At 51.0% G+C, this 14416-nt stretch overlaps 1 protein-coding gene across 1 annotated transcript in view; it reads right to left on the bottom strand.

Moving 5' to 3' along the window:
- Positions 1–6783: 6783 nt before the first annotated feature.
- Positions 6784–14416, bottom strand: part of ACAP3 (ArfGAP with coiled-coil, ankyrin repeat and PH domains 3) — a 54210-nt gene continuing 46577 nt past the window's right edge. Inside the window, exons 11-23 of the mRNA XM_082070123.1 lie at positions 14100–14151; positions 13769–13869; positions 13218–13329; positions 12584–12792; positions 12249–12318; positions 12027–12121; positions 11563–11777; positions 10899–11003; positions 8765–8857; positions 8403–8623; positions 8145–8254; positions 7417–7527; positions 6784–7302 (exon numbers count right to left, since the gene is read on the bottom strand). Of these exons, the coding sequence (XP_081926249.1) occupies positions 7155–7302; positions 7417–7527; positions 8145–8254; positions 8403–8623; positions 8765–8857; positions 10899–11003; positions 11563–11777; positions 12027–12121; positions 12249–12318; positions 12584–12792; positions 13218–13329; positions 13769–13869; positions 14100–14151 (1642 nt within the window). The 3' untranslated portion in view covers positions 6784–7154. The remainder of the gene's footprint in view (positions 7303–7416; positions 7528–8144; positions 8255–8402; positions 8624–8764; positions 8858–10898; positions 11004–11562; positions 11778–12026; positions 12122–12248; positions 12319–12583; positions 12793–13217; positions 13330–13768; positions 13870–14099; positions 14152–14416) is intronic.

Consider the following 14416-nt stretch of genomic DNA (forward strand, 5'->3'; position numbering starts at 1 on the left):
CCGAAAGCTCCACGCGGTCAGGAACACGGGGCTTGATATTAATTTGCTGGGGACAGTCTTCAGCCTGGAATAGAGGTAATTTACTAGTTGTTTGGCTTTTCTTCTGGCGGGCAGACTCTTCAGGGCTTGTCGTGGCAGGTACAACATCAGTCCCACTGTGCTGGAACAAAACAACAACCTGTTGAAGGCACCATCGGAGTCAAGCGGAGGCAAAGAGTTCAGGCGTCCCAGCAGCGGTTCTGTGATAGAATCTCCGTGCAGGAAGGGTTTCAGATTTATGCTGCGATTCTAGAGATAATTAGGCATCCTGTTAATTGTATGTCTGTTTGTATGCTTGCTGCTTGGTGTTCTAGGGCAATTTTTAGCAGGGACGGAGCTCCTGAGCTCATTTTTACCTGGTGATGAACCCACGTAGCCACAGGGGAAAAGTGAAGGATCCCAGGTATTCACACACACCTTTAGTCTTTTGTGTTGGTTCCACAAAGCCAAGTCGACCGCAGGGCCAACTTCATATTGGCTCACAAACCCTGCGGGGGACGTCTGAGAGCAGCTCCTGCCTGGGCCACCATCCCCAACATCCCTCCAGCTGCTCGGACAGGTCCCTCTGTCACCACCGCGTCCCCTTCCAGCCCCGCTCATGGGCGAGCACACCCTGCGAATTGTCTCTTTTCAACCCCAAACGTCTTGAGAATCTTTAGTTTCCAGCATTATCCACACACGGGTGGCAACAGCTCAGAATCATCAGCAAGGCTTTGATCAGCATCTGCTGATTTTCAGGCACAAAACCAACTTGACCTACCTGTGAGCTTCTGATTAGAGTCACCCCAGCCCCTCCTTACCCGCCGGGGCTCAGCCCGTTCCCATTGCTCCTGCCAGTGCTCCCTGTGCACACAATCTGGATTTACCCTGAATTTATCCAAATCTGAACTGATCCTGACACCGCAGGGACTTGTGCCTTGCAGCCTGTCTGACCCCGTCCCCTCCCATCAAACAGACCCACGGTGACCCACACTCTTCATCTGCATCACCCAGCATCTCCACCTCCCCTAAATAAACCACATTCCCTCTCTGGGAGAGAAAAACCATCCCACGCTTGCACACCGTATAGAAAACAGGCGGTTTTTCTGTGATGATAAAGACTCATCTCACCAGAGTTTATTTAGACCGAGTCTGCTGTCGAGGTGTTACGGATCACTCAGATATAACTCCAAATGACTGTAATACGATTTCAAAGCATCCTTCCTACGTAACTCCTTCACTGAGTTAATGAGCATTCATTAATTGGGATGTTTGTCCCTCCAGGTGAAAGCAGAAGCTGCATTTGTGTTCTATGCTTAGCAGGACATAAATCACAAGGCCAGGCCAGTCTTTCTTTCCTTCTTTTATTTGCTGTCACAGACACACAGTTTGAGAGGAACCAATGCGGGGGGAAGGAAGGATCGCACTGCGAGGTGTGGGAAACGCTGCAGGAAAGTCAATATCTTCATCTGTCTCCTTGGACAGGACAGAACGTATCAGGCATTACCGTGAAATGTGAGGGGGTGGGTTGAGGGGGTGTGTGATCTGAGCCTGTCACCCCTACCCCAGCACCCTGAAATCACATCGTCACAGAGACCCAAAACCGCAGAGTATTTATGTGCCGTTCCAGCCCATTCGCTGCCATAAAACCCAAGCTGGGGGTTGCAGGGCAAAAGGAAAACGGGTTAAAAGGGGATGGTTTTCTAGATCCAGTTAATACAGGCAAAAAGGCAAGAAACCCTATGTAAATAAATCAAGCCAAAGAAGGAGGAGGGAAGGAGTTTATCTAGATTTTTATTAACAGTGTTTCAAGAGACAATAGAAGAGAAGGGGTGGGGGGGGAAAGGCAGACACCACAGCAACAGTTTTAAAATTGTACAAAGATAATAACATACAGAATATCTGGTTCCATAGTTACAGTCAGTACAGGCTGTGTAGGGCAAGAGGGGAATTAAAAAACGTGTTACAAAGTCGTACTGAGAGCAGGCAAGTGAAGGAGGTTAATAGGTTATAGCGTATTTACAGCGAGTGTCGGCCCCGGGACGGCAGCCCAGCCATTCAGTGCGGAACAGAACCCTATTAATCACTCACGCTCGGCTAATTAACGTCTCTGTGCTGTCGGGATAGGAAGGTCTGGGGCCTTGGGCAGGAGGAGGTTGGCTGGGCCAGAGGGAACGGCCCCAAGTTGCGCCAGGAGGGGGTTAAATTGGATATTGGGAATAATTTCTTCATGGAAAGGGCTGTTGGGCATTGGAACGGGCTGCCCAGGGCAGTGCTGGAGTCACCATCCCTGGAGACAGACAGACATGAGGTTCTCAGGACATGGGGCAGTGCCAGGGTGGGTTATGGTTGGACTCGATCTTGAGGGGCTTTTCCAACCCGAATGATCCTGTGATTCTGTGTGTTTCTGGAGCCAACGCTCCGATTCCTGCACTAGAACACGCCTGCTCCTCCTCCTGCCTTGCAAAATATTTTGGTTATCACCCCCACTTCTATCCCCCAGCCCAAATTCCCTACGAGGCCGAGGAACCAGCAGGCAGCCCGATAGGAGCGACATTCCTATGGGAACAGCACCCACCGTTCGGATTCTCAATGAACATCAGCTTGGTTCTCCAGCACCGCTCTCCTCCTCCTGCACCTTCTCCCCCATGTCCCCTGGTGTAACAGCACCACACGAATGTTTGTCACCACTAATCGGTGGGTTCATGTCACATTTAACGCGTTTGTCTTTGGTTGAAAGCAATGATGCTCGGGCAGTGAGGAGAAGCGGGTCCGGGTCCGGTCGAGAAGCTCGAACACCACGTGTTGCGGCCACCGGACCAAGTTAATCAGTGCATTTCTTTAGAAGGTCCTGGGTTTTCCCTTTTGCATAAATAACAGCCGTTTTTGCTGGTCTGAGACGTCACTGGTCTGTTTTACCTGATGGCGGCCTCAGCATGCCAAATCTTAGGCCAATTCCTCCAATTTTAGACCGCTCAAAAGAACGTCCCATTGCAGAGACCATCTCAGAGACAGCAATGCTGAAATAACCTGAGGCTTCCCTGGCTGACGGGTGGAGAGGGAACATGGGGGGGATCATTTCAACCTGCCAGCAACCCATTTGGAATCAGGGACATGTGGCAGACCCCAAAAATCCAGACCTAGACCTGTCCAGGCACTTGGTTACAGGGTTTGGGTCCAATAAAAGCTAGGACAGGTATATAAATGTTCACCCAGATCTCAAATAACTCAAAATATGACAGAATCCGTGTGGCTGAGGCAACGGTTTGGGTCTGTTTGTATGTTTTCACAATGCCTGGCACGTTGCTTTCTAGACAAAGGCAAATCTCATGTTAACTGTGGTTGCGACCACGTCATTGTCAGACAATAACACACGCACTCTTTGGAAAGAAAGGAGGAGTGAAAAACGGAGTCGTTTTGGCATGAGATATTTCAAACAAGATTGTACAACACAAATACGGCCGTATTTCGAGACGGAACGAAAGGAAGCGCTCAATATTCAGTCTTCCCTGGAGCCTCGTTGGCCATTTAGTTCAATGAAAACAAACTTTCTGTACAACTTCCCCACTCTCCCCTCCAAACTCCATCACACACGCACATACACACCAAGAAAATCAGATAAACACAGAAAACATTGAGAAGTGCCTCCTTAGCCGTGTTTTCCTGGAGTACCTTTTTGCTTTAGAAACTGCGGGATGTACTAAAGTGTTGGATTATATCTCAAAGTCGAGGCATTTTCATGCCTCATGATCTATACAGTGGAAGTAGAAGAGAAAAGGTGGGGGGAAGAAAGGAACATTGTGGAAGGGTTTGAAGAATATTGCCTAGCAACACTACCAAAAAATCCTGACGTTAAATACAGACAAACTGTATTGAATAAAAATTGCACTAGTCCTCTGGGCACGTCAATAATAAATTAAATACTTAACAATTTCACTGATTTAAAAAAAAAAACCAACACAAAATCCATAACAAAAGAACATAAAACCCCCCAATACTGTATGTAGGAAAAGTGCACAAAGTTGCTTTATACATTGATTCTAAATAAAGTACCAATACATGTTAAATAGATAAATTGTCTTGCAAAACACTGCTTTTCGCATCAGTATTTACATACGCTTTAAGTTCATGAACTTCAGCAGTGAGTCTGAGCTTCAGTGGACCGAACTGTACATGATTTTTGTCTCGTTCCCGTGAGCCGAGCGTGAAATCAGTGACCCCAATGGGAGCCACGTCTGCAGTTCTCCCCGGCTCACACAAACCATCAGTCCTATTTCTAACTTACAAAACGCTGGAGAAACCAATTGGGGTGTTTTAAGTTGCTGTACATGTAAAAAACCATCGCTCAACAACGACCATGCTGAAATTCATTAACAGAGCAGGACCATGGCAGTGCTGAAACATCTACTTCGCTTTCAAGGTCTTTAAAGTACCCCCGAAAACGCCTTTTTCTAGGAGAGGACACAACAGCACTGACAAACGTCAAAATTGATGCAGATCGGTGTAAAACGGGACAGGATTATCCAAGAGGATTCATTGCAGAGGATCTCTCGGTTCCTAACGCAGGCGGCAGAGCGAGTTCTTGGTTGGGTATCGGTTCAGCACCGCAACTCATTTACTGGCCAACAGCACCCAACGCCAGCTCCAGACCCACTCCTGACCCCGCTCACGCTCATAGTAACGCTACTACCTGTTGTAAAGTAAGTGGGATCGACCGACACGGTGTCCAATGGGGCCGTGACACACAAGCGAAGGGACCACCCTGCGCAGTGGGGGAGCCCGTTTAAATTTAGGGTGACTTGGACCAGAAAAAACAATCCAAAGAGCAATGCAAAGGACCAAAAGATGGAGCTCGATGCGAATGGAAAGTGGTAATCTCCTGTAATCCTGCACGAGAAACGCTGGGTGGGCAGCGATGCCGGCTCTGCCTCCACATGGGAAGAAAGATCTTGGACCCAGCGCATGTTAAACGCAAACTGAAGTCCCTACTCTAATAATTTGTCCTCTGAACTAAGGATTTATACATCCCAGCGTTCCTCCGAAACCAAATGATGCCATGAAAGGTATTGCCAATGATAAAAAGGCTGATGGGGCCAAGCTCATTCATTTTTGTTTTCCAAGATGGATGGAAGGAGACTGTTTATTACTTAGGGAAGCACAAAAGGCCCTGAGGGCAGACTCTGCATTGCCGCTGATCTGCAGCAGCTCCAGCACAGTCACTGGGACCGTTTCGGATCCACAACAGACACTTGGGGCCGAGATCAGAACCACTCGGTGGGAGCAGGAATGAGAAAGTGATACAGATGGGCTTCAAAACCCTGATTGCACAGACAGAAAACTGCGGTCTGGCTGCAGCAAAACTGGGGACAGCACCTTCCTGGGGCAGTGGGGACTGTCCCCTGCAGCAAGAGGACGCCCCACCAGAGACCAAGTGAAGCTGATTGTTTGACTTTCAGATGGGTGGGTGGACACTGAGCGCTGCTGCTTCAGTATCTTGCGTGAAGAGCTGGATCAGCGTCCGAGGACACAATCATGTCAAGAGAAACAAACCTGCAACGGTTTAATCCACCATGGGCTGCAGCACGACAGCAGCCAGGGTACAAAACCCAAGAAAGTAAAGAAGTCAAACGTTCTGGATGAAACTAATATGATTGTGCATCACTGCTGATGTAAAGCAGGAGGATGGGGAACTCCGCCTGGTCTTCTTGCGTTCCTGATCCCCTGAAGATCCCAGCACTCCCCGTAAGGCACTACGACCCCAGCCCGGAGCAGCGGCCTCGGTGTCCAGGTGGGCTCAGCACCGTCACCTGAACAACTCGGATGTCACCACAGCTCTGAAGAGGCTCTGCAGGAGCACATTTCATCTTGGTGCCCAGATTCCCAGCCAGAGGACGAGCTGTCAGTGGTATCTGTGCTCTGGAAGCCCTTCCGAGACAGGATCCCACGGCTGCAGCCTCCCCGCAGAGCGGCTGCAGCACGGTCCTCAGCACGCAGACCACAAACACAGCAAAGTGCTCCAAGCAGAAACACATTCCCCCACTTCAGCAAAGAATAACACAAGAAAAAGGAAAGAAACAACAAGATGATCCTGGCCGTTATTGGAACTGGGGAACTCAAAAGCCGCTGGGGCAGGTGCTGAGATGCCCAACTCGCATGCGTGGGGGGCACGGAGGGGGATGCACATGCAAGTCGACGCCTCCTTCTCAGAGATGCTAAGTCAGAAATCTGAAGTGACCAGGAAACAAGCTGGCCGGACTCAAATTGCATCGTGCAGCCAGCCGTTTGGGAGCTGGACGTGGCTTTTCTTCCCTGACACAAAGCCCATCGCCAGCGACAAGCTCCTCCCAGCCTCCAAAAATAAACAAGCACCGCTGCCTCCATAACGCCGCGCGGATCGCGTCCTGGCTCCGGTAGCAGGCGAGCTATGGCTTTGACCAGCTAGCCACTGTGGGCAAAAGGGGAAAAGCGCGGCTGGTATAGTCCTGAGAGCAATTCAGATGAGTCGCCATCGCTCTCAATCCTGCCCCTTGCGTTGTGCCTTCTGGAGCAAAACATCTCTGCCCCACAAAACAGCCTGGGCCTGACTCAGGGGTCAGCTCTGCAGTTTCCTAAGCTGGCCCAGCAGGTCCCGGGCGCTGCAGCAGACCCAGGAGAGAGTGGGCGGCCGGTCACGCTGCCGGGACATCGGGCTCCACGTCAGAATCCCTCCCAAGCAACCTGTTCAGACGAGAACTCAGCACACGGTAACTACACTGAAGCGGAGACGGGTTCGTCTGATCGTATTGTTGGTGGGTTTCTCCTGGTGATAGAGGGTTTCCTTTGCTCTGCTTTCTTTTATTTATTATTTTTTTTAATGCTAAACTAGTCTCCCATACTCTTCACACACTCCAATCCACACGCCATGGTCTGTGGTTATGCCTCATGAAAATCAACCATCCAGTAGTCAAGCATGAGAACTTAACGCTAACAGGGAAGAGCCCTTGTCCTTCCCGTGTGCATCCCAAACCTATATGTGCAGGCATCAAAAACAGACCAATCCGCAAGAAACACCAATATACCGAGGATAAGGGCTTCTCAGGGCTCCTAGAAATCCAGCCCAAGTTCAAGATGGCCAAGGGGAGGTGGGGGAGTCGTCACTAACACTCATCTATATTAAGGCTGATGAACTCCTGTATACATTTCCTGTACTGCAGCTCAGTGGGGCTGTTGCTGGGATATTGACCTGGTTGTCCAAAGGGACCCTCCGCTTCTCGCATCTCTTCGTTCATTCGAGCCAGACGCAGCCTGGAGCGAAACGAAGGAAACAGAAGGGAGAGAGGTTTGGTTATTCCTTCCCCGATGGCTCATTACGGGCAGAGGTGCCGTACAGGGGTGCTGGGAGGCCCTGGCTGCACTCACAAGGTGACGATGTCCGCGTTGGCCGCCTGGACAGCGATGCTGAGCGGGTCCTGCCCGTCGCCATCCACCGCGTGCTGGTTTGCGCCCCGCTTGAGGAACAAGCAGACCTGACTGCAGGAGGAAAAGAAAAAACCATCACAGGAGAAATTTCGGCTCCCTCGCTCTGCACCGGAGTGGGCAGAGGGCACTTTCCATCATTGGCAGGGACAGCTTCACCTATATTGGTTTATTATAATAATAAATCAGGAAATGCTGCAGTGGCATGGAGAGAGGAAGGAGTGTACAGCAGTGGCGCCCTGTCTGTCGGTATGGGGGCAATTATCCTTAAGACAACGATGTTGTTGAGGTGATATAAAAAAAGGCATGTTCTGCAAATAACGAATTTAAAACCCAGCTCTCCCACCCACCTTGGTTTTAAACTAAAGGAGGGAGATTCAGGCTGGACACGAGGAAGAAATTGTTGATCCTGAGGGTGGTGAGAGCCTGGCCCAGGTTGGCCAGAGAGGTGGTGGATGAACCATCCCTGAGACATCCCAGGCCAGGCTGGACGGGGCTCTGAGCAACCTGAGCTGGTGCAGATGTCCCTGCTCATGGCAGGGGGGGCACTGGGGGAGCTGGGAAGGTCCCTCCAACCCAAACTGTTCCATGATAGCCCTTGACTCAGTGTTAACGCTGCGTGGCAATCCAGGGGTGATGGAGCCTCTCAGAGCAATGGGCACAGCACTCACCCGGTGTGCCCCAGGTACGTGGCGTGGTGCAAGGGGGCCCGGCCGCGGATATCTCTTTGGTTCACATCGGCACCGTTTTGCAGCAGGAATTCGCAGGCTATCAAGGAGCCCTAGCAAGGGAAAGGGACATTTTAAATACATTCGGCCAGCAGTACTGGGAGGATGCAGAAGCACGCATTGGGCTGTAAGCTCCCATTTTCAGTGCACTCAAGACCTCACATTCCCAAACACGGCTTCTCAGCCACCTGCACAACATACCCCCATCACAGCTTGAATCAGAGGAGTTTTGTTTTCATCTTCGTCGTTCACCCAGTTGATCTCAGCACCATGTGCCAGCGCCTCTGCCATGAGAGGCAGGTTTCGGGCTTGCGCCGCCTTGTAGATCAACAAGCCCGGATGCAGCTCCCTCAGGTCCTCCAAATCCGATGCCTCCTGTTCAATCTCCGCTTCACCGCTCGACTCCTCCGACACTTCGCACTCTAAGAGGCAGAAAAGGACGGAGATGACCCAAAGAGCTTTGTGTTTCTAATTTCTTATGTCCCCTGTTGTTCTTAGCATCGGAGAGTCCTGCCCACCCACGCTGCCTCCCCGCACGTCCACCCGCAGCCCACGTCACCCACCTTCCTCCGTCACGCTGTCCACCACGGAGCCAAACACCAGGATATCGGTGCTGCCGTCCGTGCTCCCCCCGAGCCCGCTGTCACTGCTCAGACCTGCAGGGCCAACAGAAGACAAACCAAGCCCATTTTAATACCGGGGCATCCCTGCGCTAGGCACGGTCGAGACCATGGGGGAAAAGGGCTGCACGGAATGTCACACACACAGCACCGGGCGCTGGTGGCGAGGGAGGGGGGACTGACACCCCGTTTAGCTCCACTCAGTAAAACTGCCCACGGGAAAACTGGAAAAGCCTTATGTTGTCCATGTCCCTTGGCGCAGGGATGCTCCAGCATCACCACGGCACTCTGGAGCGGCAAGCACAGCCCTTGCTGCCGTCTGCGATGTGGATGGGAGCAGAGCAGCAGCGACAGCTTTGCAGCAGTGCCATAAGCAAATAAAGACACCCACTCTGCTTTTATCACTAAAAAAATCTCAGTTTCCACTCTATCCATGCTCTCCCCAGAGCTTTTCAGTTTTTGCTGGGGCACGACGCATCGCTCTTGTGACAGATTGGGCCAAATAATACCAGTGTGTATTCAAGCTGAACTCTTAATGTATTGACCATTAGCTTGTTCACCTTCCCAGACATCCCCTCCCTTTCCCCATTGTGCTTCCCACCTCCCCTGCTCAGCTGCTGAGTGTTACAAAGCAGCCGACTACATGCAAGGAATGGGGTGATGACGGGATGAAGTATCTTGCCCAAGGACATGCAATGAGTCAGTGGCAGCGAAATTTTGTGCCTTTCCCAACTTGTACCTGAAAACAGTCCAGAAAAATGAAAGAAAGGAAGGAAGAAGCACGTGCAGGAATTGTCCCTGCGGGAACAGGGACGGCACATCAGCTCTGTCCTCAGGGATGCTCTGGTTGGACTCGGCTTCTTGCCGCTTTTGACTTCCCAGTGGCTGTAAGGGCTGAGGGTGTCTGTCCTCCCGCAACTCAAGAGCTTAAACCCCCATGATCTACCTCAAGACCTACCCTCAAACCACTGTGATTAGGAAGAAAAACAGGCCAGGCTGTAGCTGACAAAACACTTCCAGAATACGATCTGAGTAGTGTTTGCAAAGAGCAACAGCAGGAAAGGCTGCAAGAACTCAAGATCTGAGCCTCAAAAACCACAGCAGAACAAGACGCCTTCACCTTAAAGCCTGGCTGGTGAAATCTTCAGAAACCTTCAATATTTCTCATAAGTTCACACAACAACGAGCAACTGAGCTGGTTAGTTTTAAAAAGCGCCCACTCCTCAGCTAAGGATGGTAACAGAGCACACGATCAGTCTGTGCAGCATTTCACTTAAACACTTCTTACTCCCTATTTGCCATGAGATCCCACCTGTACAGGATTGGATCCTTTATCTCATCCTAGACATAGAAAATTTGATGGCTGCAAATCCTAAGACGCTTTTTGCCTTGCAAAAACCTGCCAGCCTGTCCTTCCCCACAAGGGATCAGCAACGTGTGGGTTCCAGTCATTTGGCTGAAGGAAAATGCAAAACTGCCCCTGATGCTTGGGTCAGGACAAATAAAACGTGGGTGTCTCTTGCTGCCAGCGGCCAGAGCGTCACCTTACCTCCGTCCAGGAGGAACGGCGTACCGCTCCCACCGGGACCAATGCCACTGCCACTCCAGGGGCCACCTGCTAGCGGATGCTGCATAGAGATGTGGCTGGCACCTAGAGGAAGGTGGACGGAACGTGAGGGGGGTTCATCGGCACAAACACAAAAAGTAATAAAAAAGAAAAAGTTGTCCGCAATAAGACTTGCTCAAAAAAAAATATATATATAATTAAAAGCCACAACTAAAACCAGAAAAAAGCCAATGGAATGCAAAATCTGGGAATAAAAGATGTTGGGGAAAAAAAATCCCATCCATCAGAACGCAAACACTAGGCACTGACTGGATAGGATATTATAAGTGTAATAAAAGCGATGTGTTGGGGTTTGTGCAACTAACTCCTCATCACGGTTCCGAAGCGTTAACCCTCTCTGCAGTGATGCCGATGCCTCGCCTGGGGTGCGATGCTCTGCCCGTGCCCTGGGAGAGCGGGCGGGTGGATGTGCCAGCAGCACAGACGCTTCGTTTCTCTCTCTGTACTTACTGCGTGGGCCGGAGCCGGCGCCGGTGTCGAAGTAGGAGAAGAGAGAGTCCAGCTCATCGGGGCAGAACAGCGAATCCCGGCGGAACTTCCTCTCCAGCGTCGCAGCTGCTTGACACGGAGGGATTTGGAAACACAGAGTTAACAACATGCAAACGAAACGATATGCAGTTCTACAGCTGTATGTACCCAGGCTGAGCGTGCATACCCAACGCACCCCGGATGTGTCCAGTGCCAAACTCGTAACACCAGCAAAATATAATTGACCATAGGTGGTGATAAACTGCGGATCAAGTTATCCACAAGGATTCTGAGCAGCCAGAACCCTTCATAAGCACGGCCTGTCTTACAGATAAACAGGTAAAAATATAAGGATTTGAAACTTTTTATGGCAGGAAGGCGGAATGTGAAAGAAAACGCACAAAGCAAGCTGGATCACCCGAGGGTAATGATCTCATTTAGCTACAAGAACCTCCCTAAATAGATGGAAAACGTCAAGAAATGGCTCTAAAGACCTGCATCGACACGGTTTGTCCATCAGCATTTTTGCTTATACCTCTGGCTTGCAGGTCGCAGGGAAAGACGGGCCCACCCAGGTTATTTGGGCAGGTGTGTTACCTACAAAGGGCGGTGGGCAAGGTGAGCGCGGGGACGAGGGGGTTCCCACCTGATGACAGCATGGCCGGGGACGCGTTGCCGGCCTCGTGACGGTACTTTCTACGAGCCGTGGGCGCTTTCGTGGTGCTGTTGTGTCTCTGGCACTTCTTGACGCACCAGCGCCGAGGTTTCCGCTCGCTCTCGGTCAGAGTCTCCCCGTTCGGCAGCTTCTTCAGGAATTTCTTCTCTACGTACTTCACCTTGATCCAGGCTTCCTTGTCCTGCCTAAGAGAAGAAAACCATAAAGCTGGGTTCAGGGTGATGTATGATTCACCTAAAGCAAACAGCCACAAGGAGATTGAGCTGCTCTGCGTCATTTTATCAACCCAGCTTCGAGTCCTAAGAATCACTGAGGCTTATATTAAGAAGGGATAGCTTCTCAAACCTAAAATTATCTCTCATTTTAAAGCGCGGGGTATAGCTGAAAATGGAATGAGATGTTCAGCCCCAGGGAACAGTGAGGACCAGACTCACCTGGAGCTCCCGGCTGTTGGTTTCTTCAGTCCCAACTCTTCGCACTGCGCCTCGTAAATCTGATTCATGGTGCTGTTCCCCAGCTCGCACATCAGCTGCGGTACAAGAGGGAACAAATTAAACCCTCAGGTGAGGAGGCACCTTCCCTCCAGCCCCCCACCAAGTAGGACTCCTCCACATCCACCGTTTGTCTGTCTCTCACCGTTAAAAGCCACCACTCACTTTCAGTAACTCTGGCTCCCAGGAATCCAGCGTGAGAGATCGGACCTTGGAGCAGTGAACACCCAGACTCCTATCAATCCAAAAGGAAGGAAACTGAAATGGTTACATGCCTCAAAACAGAACTTCTAACCCACCATAAGATGAACAAGATCAATCCAGTTATCATGTATTTATCTATACAAATGTAGCTCCAGCAGAGATGCACACACAGCTGTACCTGCACACACAGGTACCACAGCAAGCAGTTATTTGGAATCTGTCTGTACGAACATTACAGTCAGCTGTAATTCCCGCTGCACCGTTTTTTCGTGGAGTTTGCAACCCATCCCTGGTACCTGTGGATGCCGGAGCACTCGATGCACAGCAGAATGCCCAGGTTGATGCTGGCCCAGCGCGGATCGGGTTGCCCGCAGTCGCAGCACTGGTCGTTGCCGGGGATGCTCTGCACTCTCTGTAAGATGCTCTCTCCTTTCACGCTGCGCTCCCGGGAGTCGGTGGCAGAATCAATGCTGCTCGTTGATGGGGAAGCAGTTCGGTCCAGCCTCTGCAGGGGAAAAAAGGGTTCTGGGATTCTGCAAAGTGCTGGGGAATGAACCAGACATTGTATAGCAGAGGCGTCGATAGGAAATGTTATCTGAACAAGAATAAGCTAGGGCTAGTCCAAGAAGGGAGCAGGTAACGCCTCATTAACCTCTCTTATTGCCACAAGACTCTGCTCTGCGAGCACAGGCAGCACCCAGACCACTGACCAGCAAAGCACCTGCTTGTCCTTGTCCCAGCCAGGGAGAAAGCTCTGCCCACAGGAACATACTTCCATCGATCCAGAGAAAGGGAAAGACGGTGAAGATGTCAGGACAACGCTGACTTAAAGCCCTGCCTTTCCCATAGCCCAGCTTTGCAAGCATGGCTTTGCTTGGTGAACAAAGCTCAGAGACACAATTACGGACATTTCCTGATGTCTCCACTCACCTCGATGTAGTAGCTGTCCGGACTCTCCCGGTAGGCAGAAGCGATGCTGGCTTGAACAGCCTGAATCCAGGCCTGACGCAGCTTCTCCGAGTCCGCCTGCAGCATGCAGCTCCTGCGGGCACAGAAACGAGTGGGAAAGAGCAAAACGATGGGGCACACGTTTTGGTCAAAATTGTTCCACCTCATCCTCAGCACGGACATTCCAATGGGGGCAGCACCTTGGTTTGACAGGAAAAAGGGAAAAAACTAATCCTACAAGTTTGCACTGTCAGACATGTTCCTTCTTCAAAAAGTCCAGGCAGACCCACCAGCTGGTTTGAAGAGCTGAGAAGTGACCGATTCCCTGGCTATGTGTATATTCAGGATGTGTGGCCTAGATCTGGCTTATGCTGGCGTCTGACAAACCTCCCAGGGACTCTGGAGCACAGGCAATGGTACCTCCCAGCCAACATTTAGCAGCCCGGGGCAGCATCTCCTCCAATCTCATCTCCTGCAGCTCCATGCACAGCCCAGCTACCAGAAGGATGGCCCGGGGAAGCCACCAAACTTACTTGGTAGGCGAGACAACCTCAAAGCAAAACCTCCTCTCTATGTCTTCGCACGGCTTGACAGTGCAGAGCCGCAGGTCTTCAACCACCACCGTGAGGACATCCTGAAACGGGGAGAACAGGTGGCTGTGTGGGCTCCTTGAATCAGAAAACTCCTTCCCCAACCAAAATGCTTAGCGGACACTGTCCCTTTGAAGGTCCCTTCCAACCCAAACCATTCTGGGATTCTATCACCCATTTCTCCTCTCCATTCCTTCCACCCCATGGTGCCCAAGTCCCCAGCGGAGCAGGACACCAGCCAAGTTGGCCAATCCGCCCCAGTAGCCCCACTGACCTTCAGCTTTTTCTGGTAGACCAGCTGACTGTTCTGTATGGAGAACCACCTCCTGAGGACAGACAGACAGATATCAGAACAAGCGAACGGCAGTTTGTTAGTGTTTGTTTATTCCAGAGCCTGACAACAGCACATTACAGCCTTGCTGTGGTGTCTACTTTGAACAGATCCCATAGGCAAGTAAAAGATCTCTTAATATTGTATCATTCCCCTGTTGTGTGAGAGGAGGAAATGCAGATCAAAAAAGCATCGATCTCACGCATTAGAAACTCCCTGGAAGGGTCTGAATCCTTTTGCACAACCATGAAACCCATTGA

The sequence above is a fragment of the Streptopelia decaocto genome (assembly GCF_964273445.1).
Source record: "Streptopelia decaocto genome assembly, chromosome: 20".
Taxonomy (NCBI): domain Eukaryota; kingdom Metazoa; phylum Chordata; class Aves; order Columbiformes; family Columbidae; genus Streptopelia; species Streptopelia decaocto.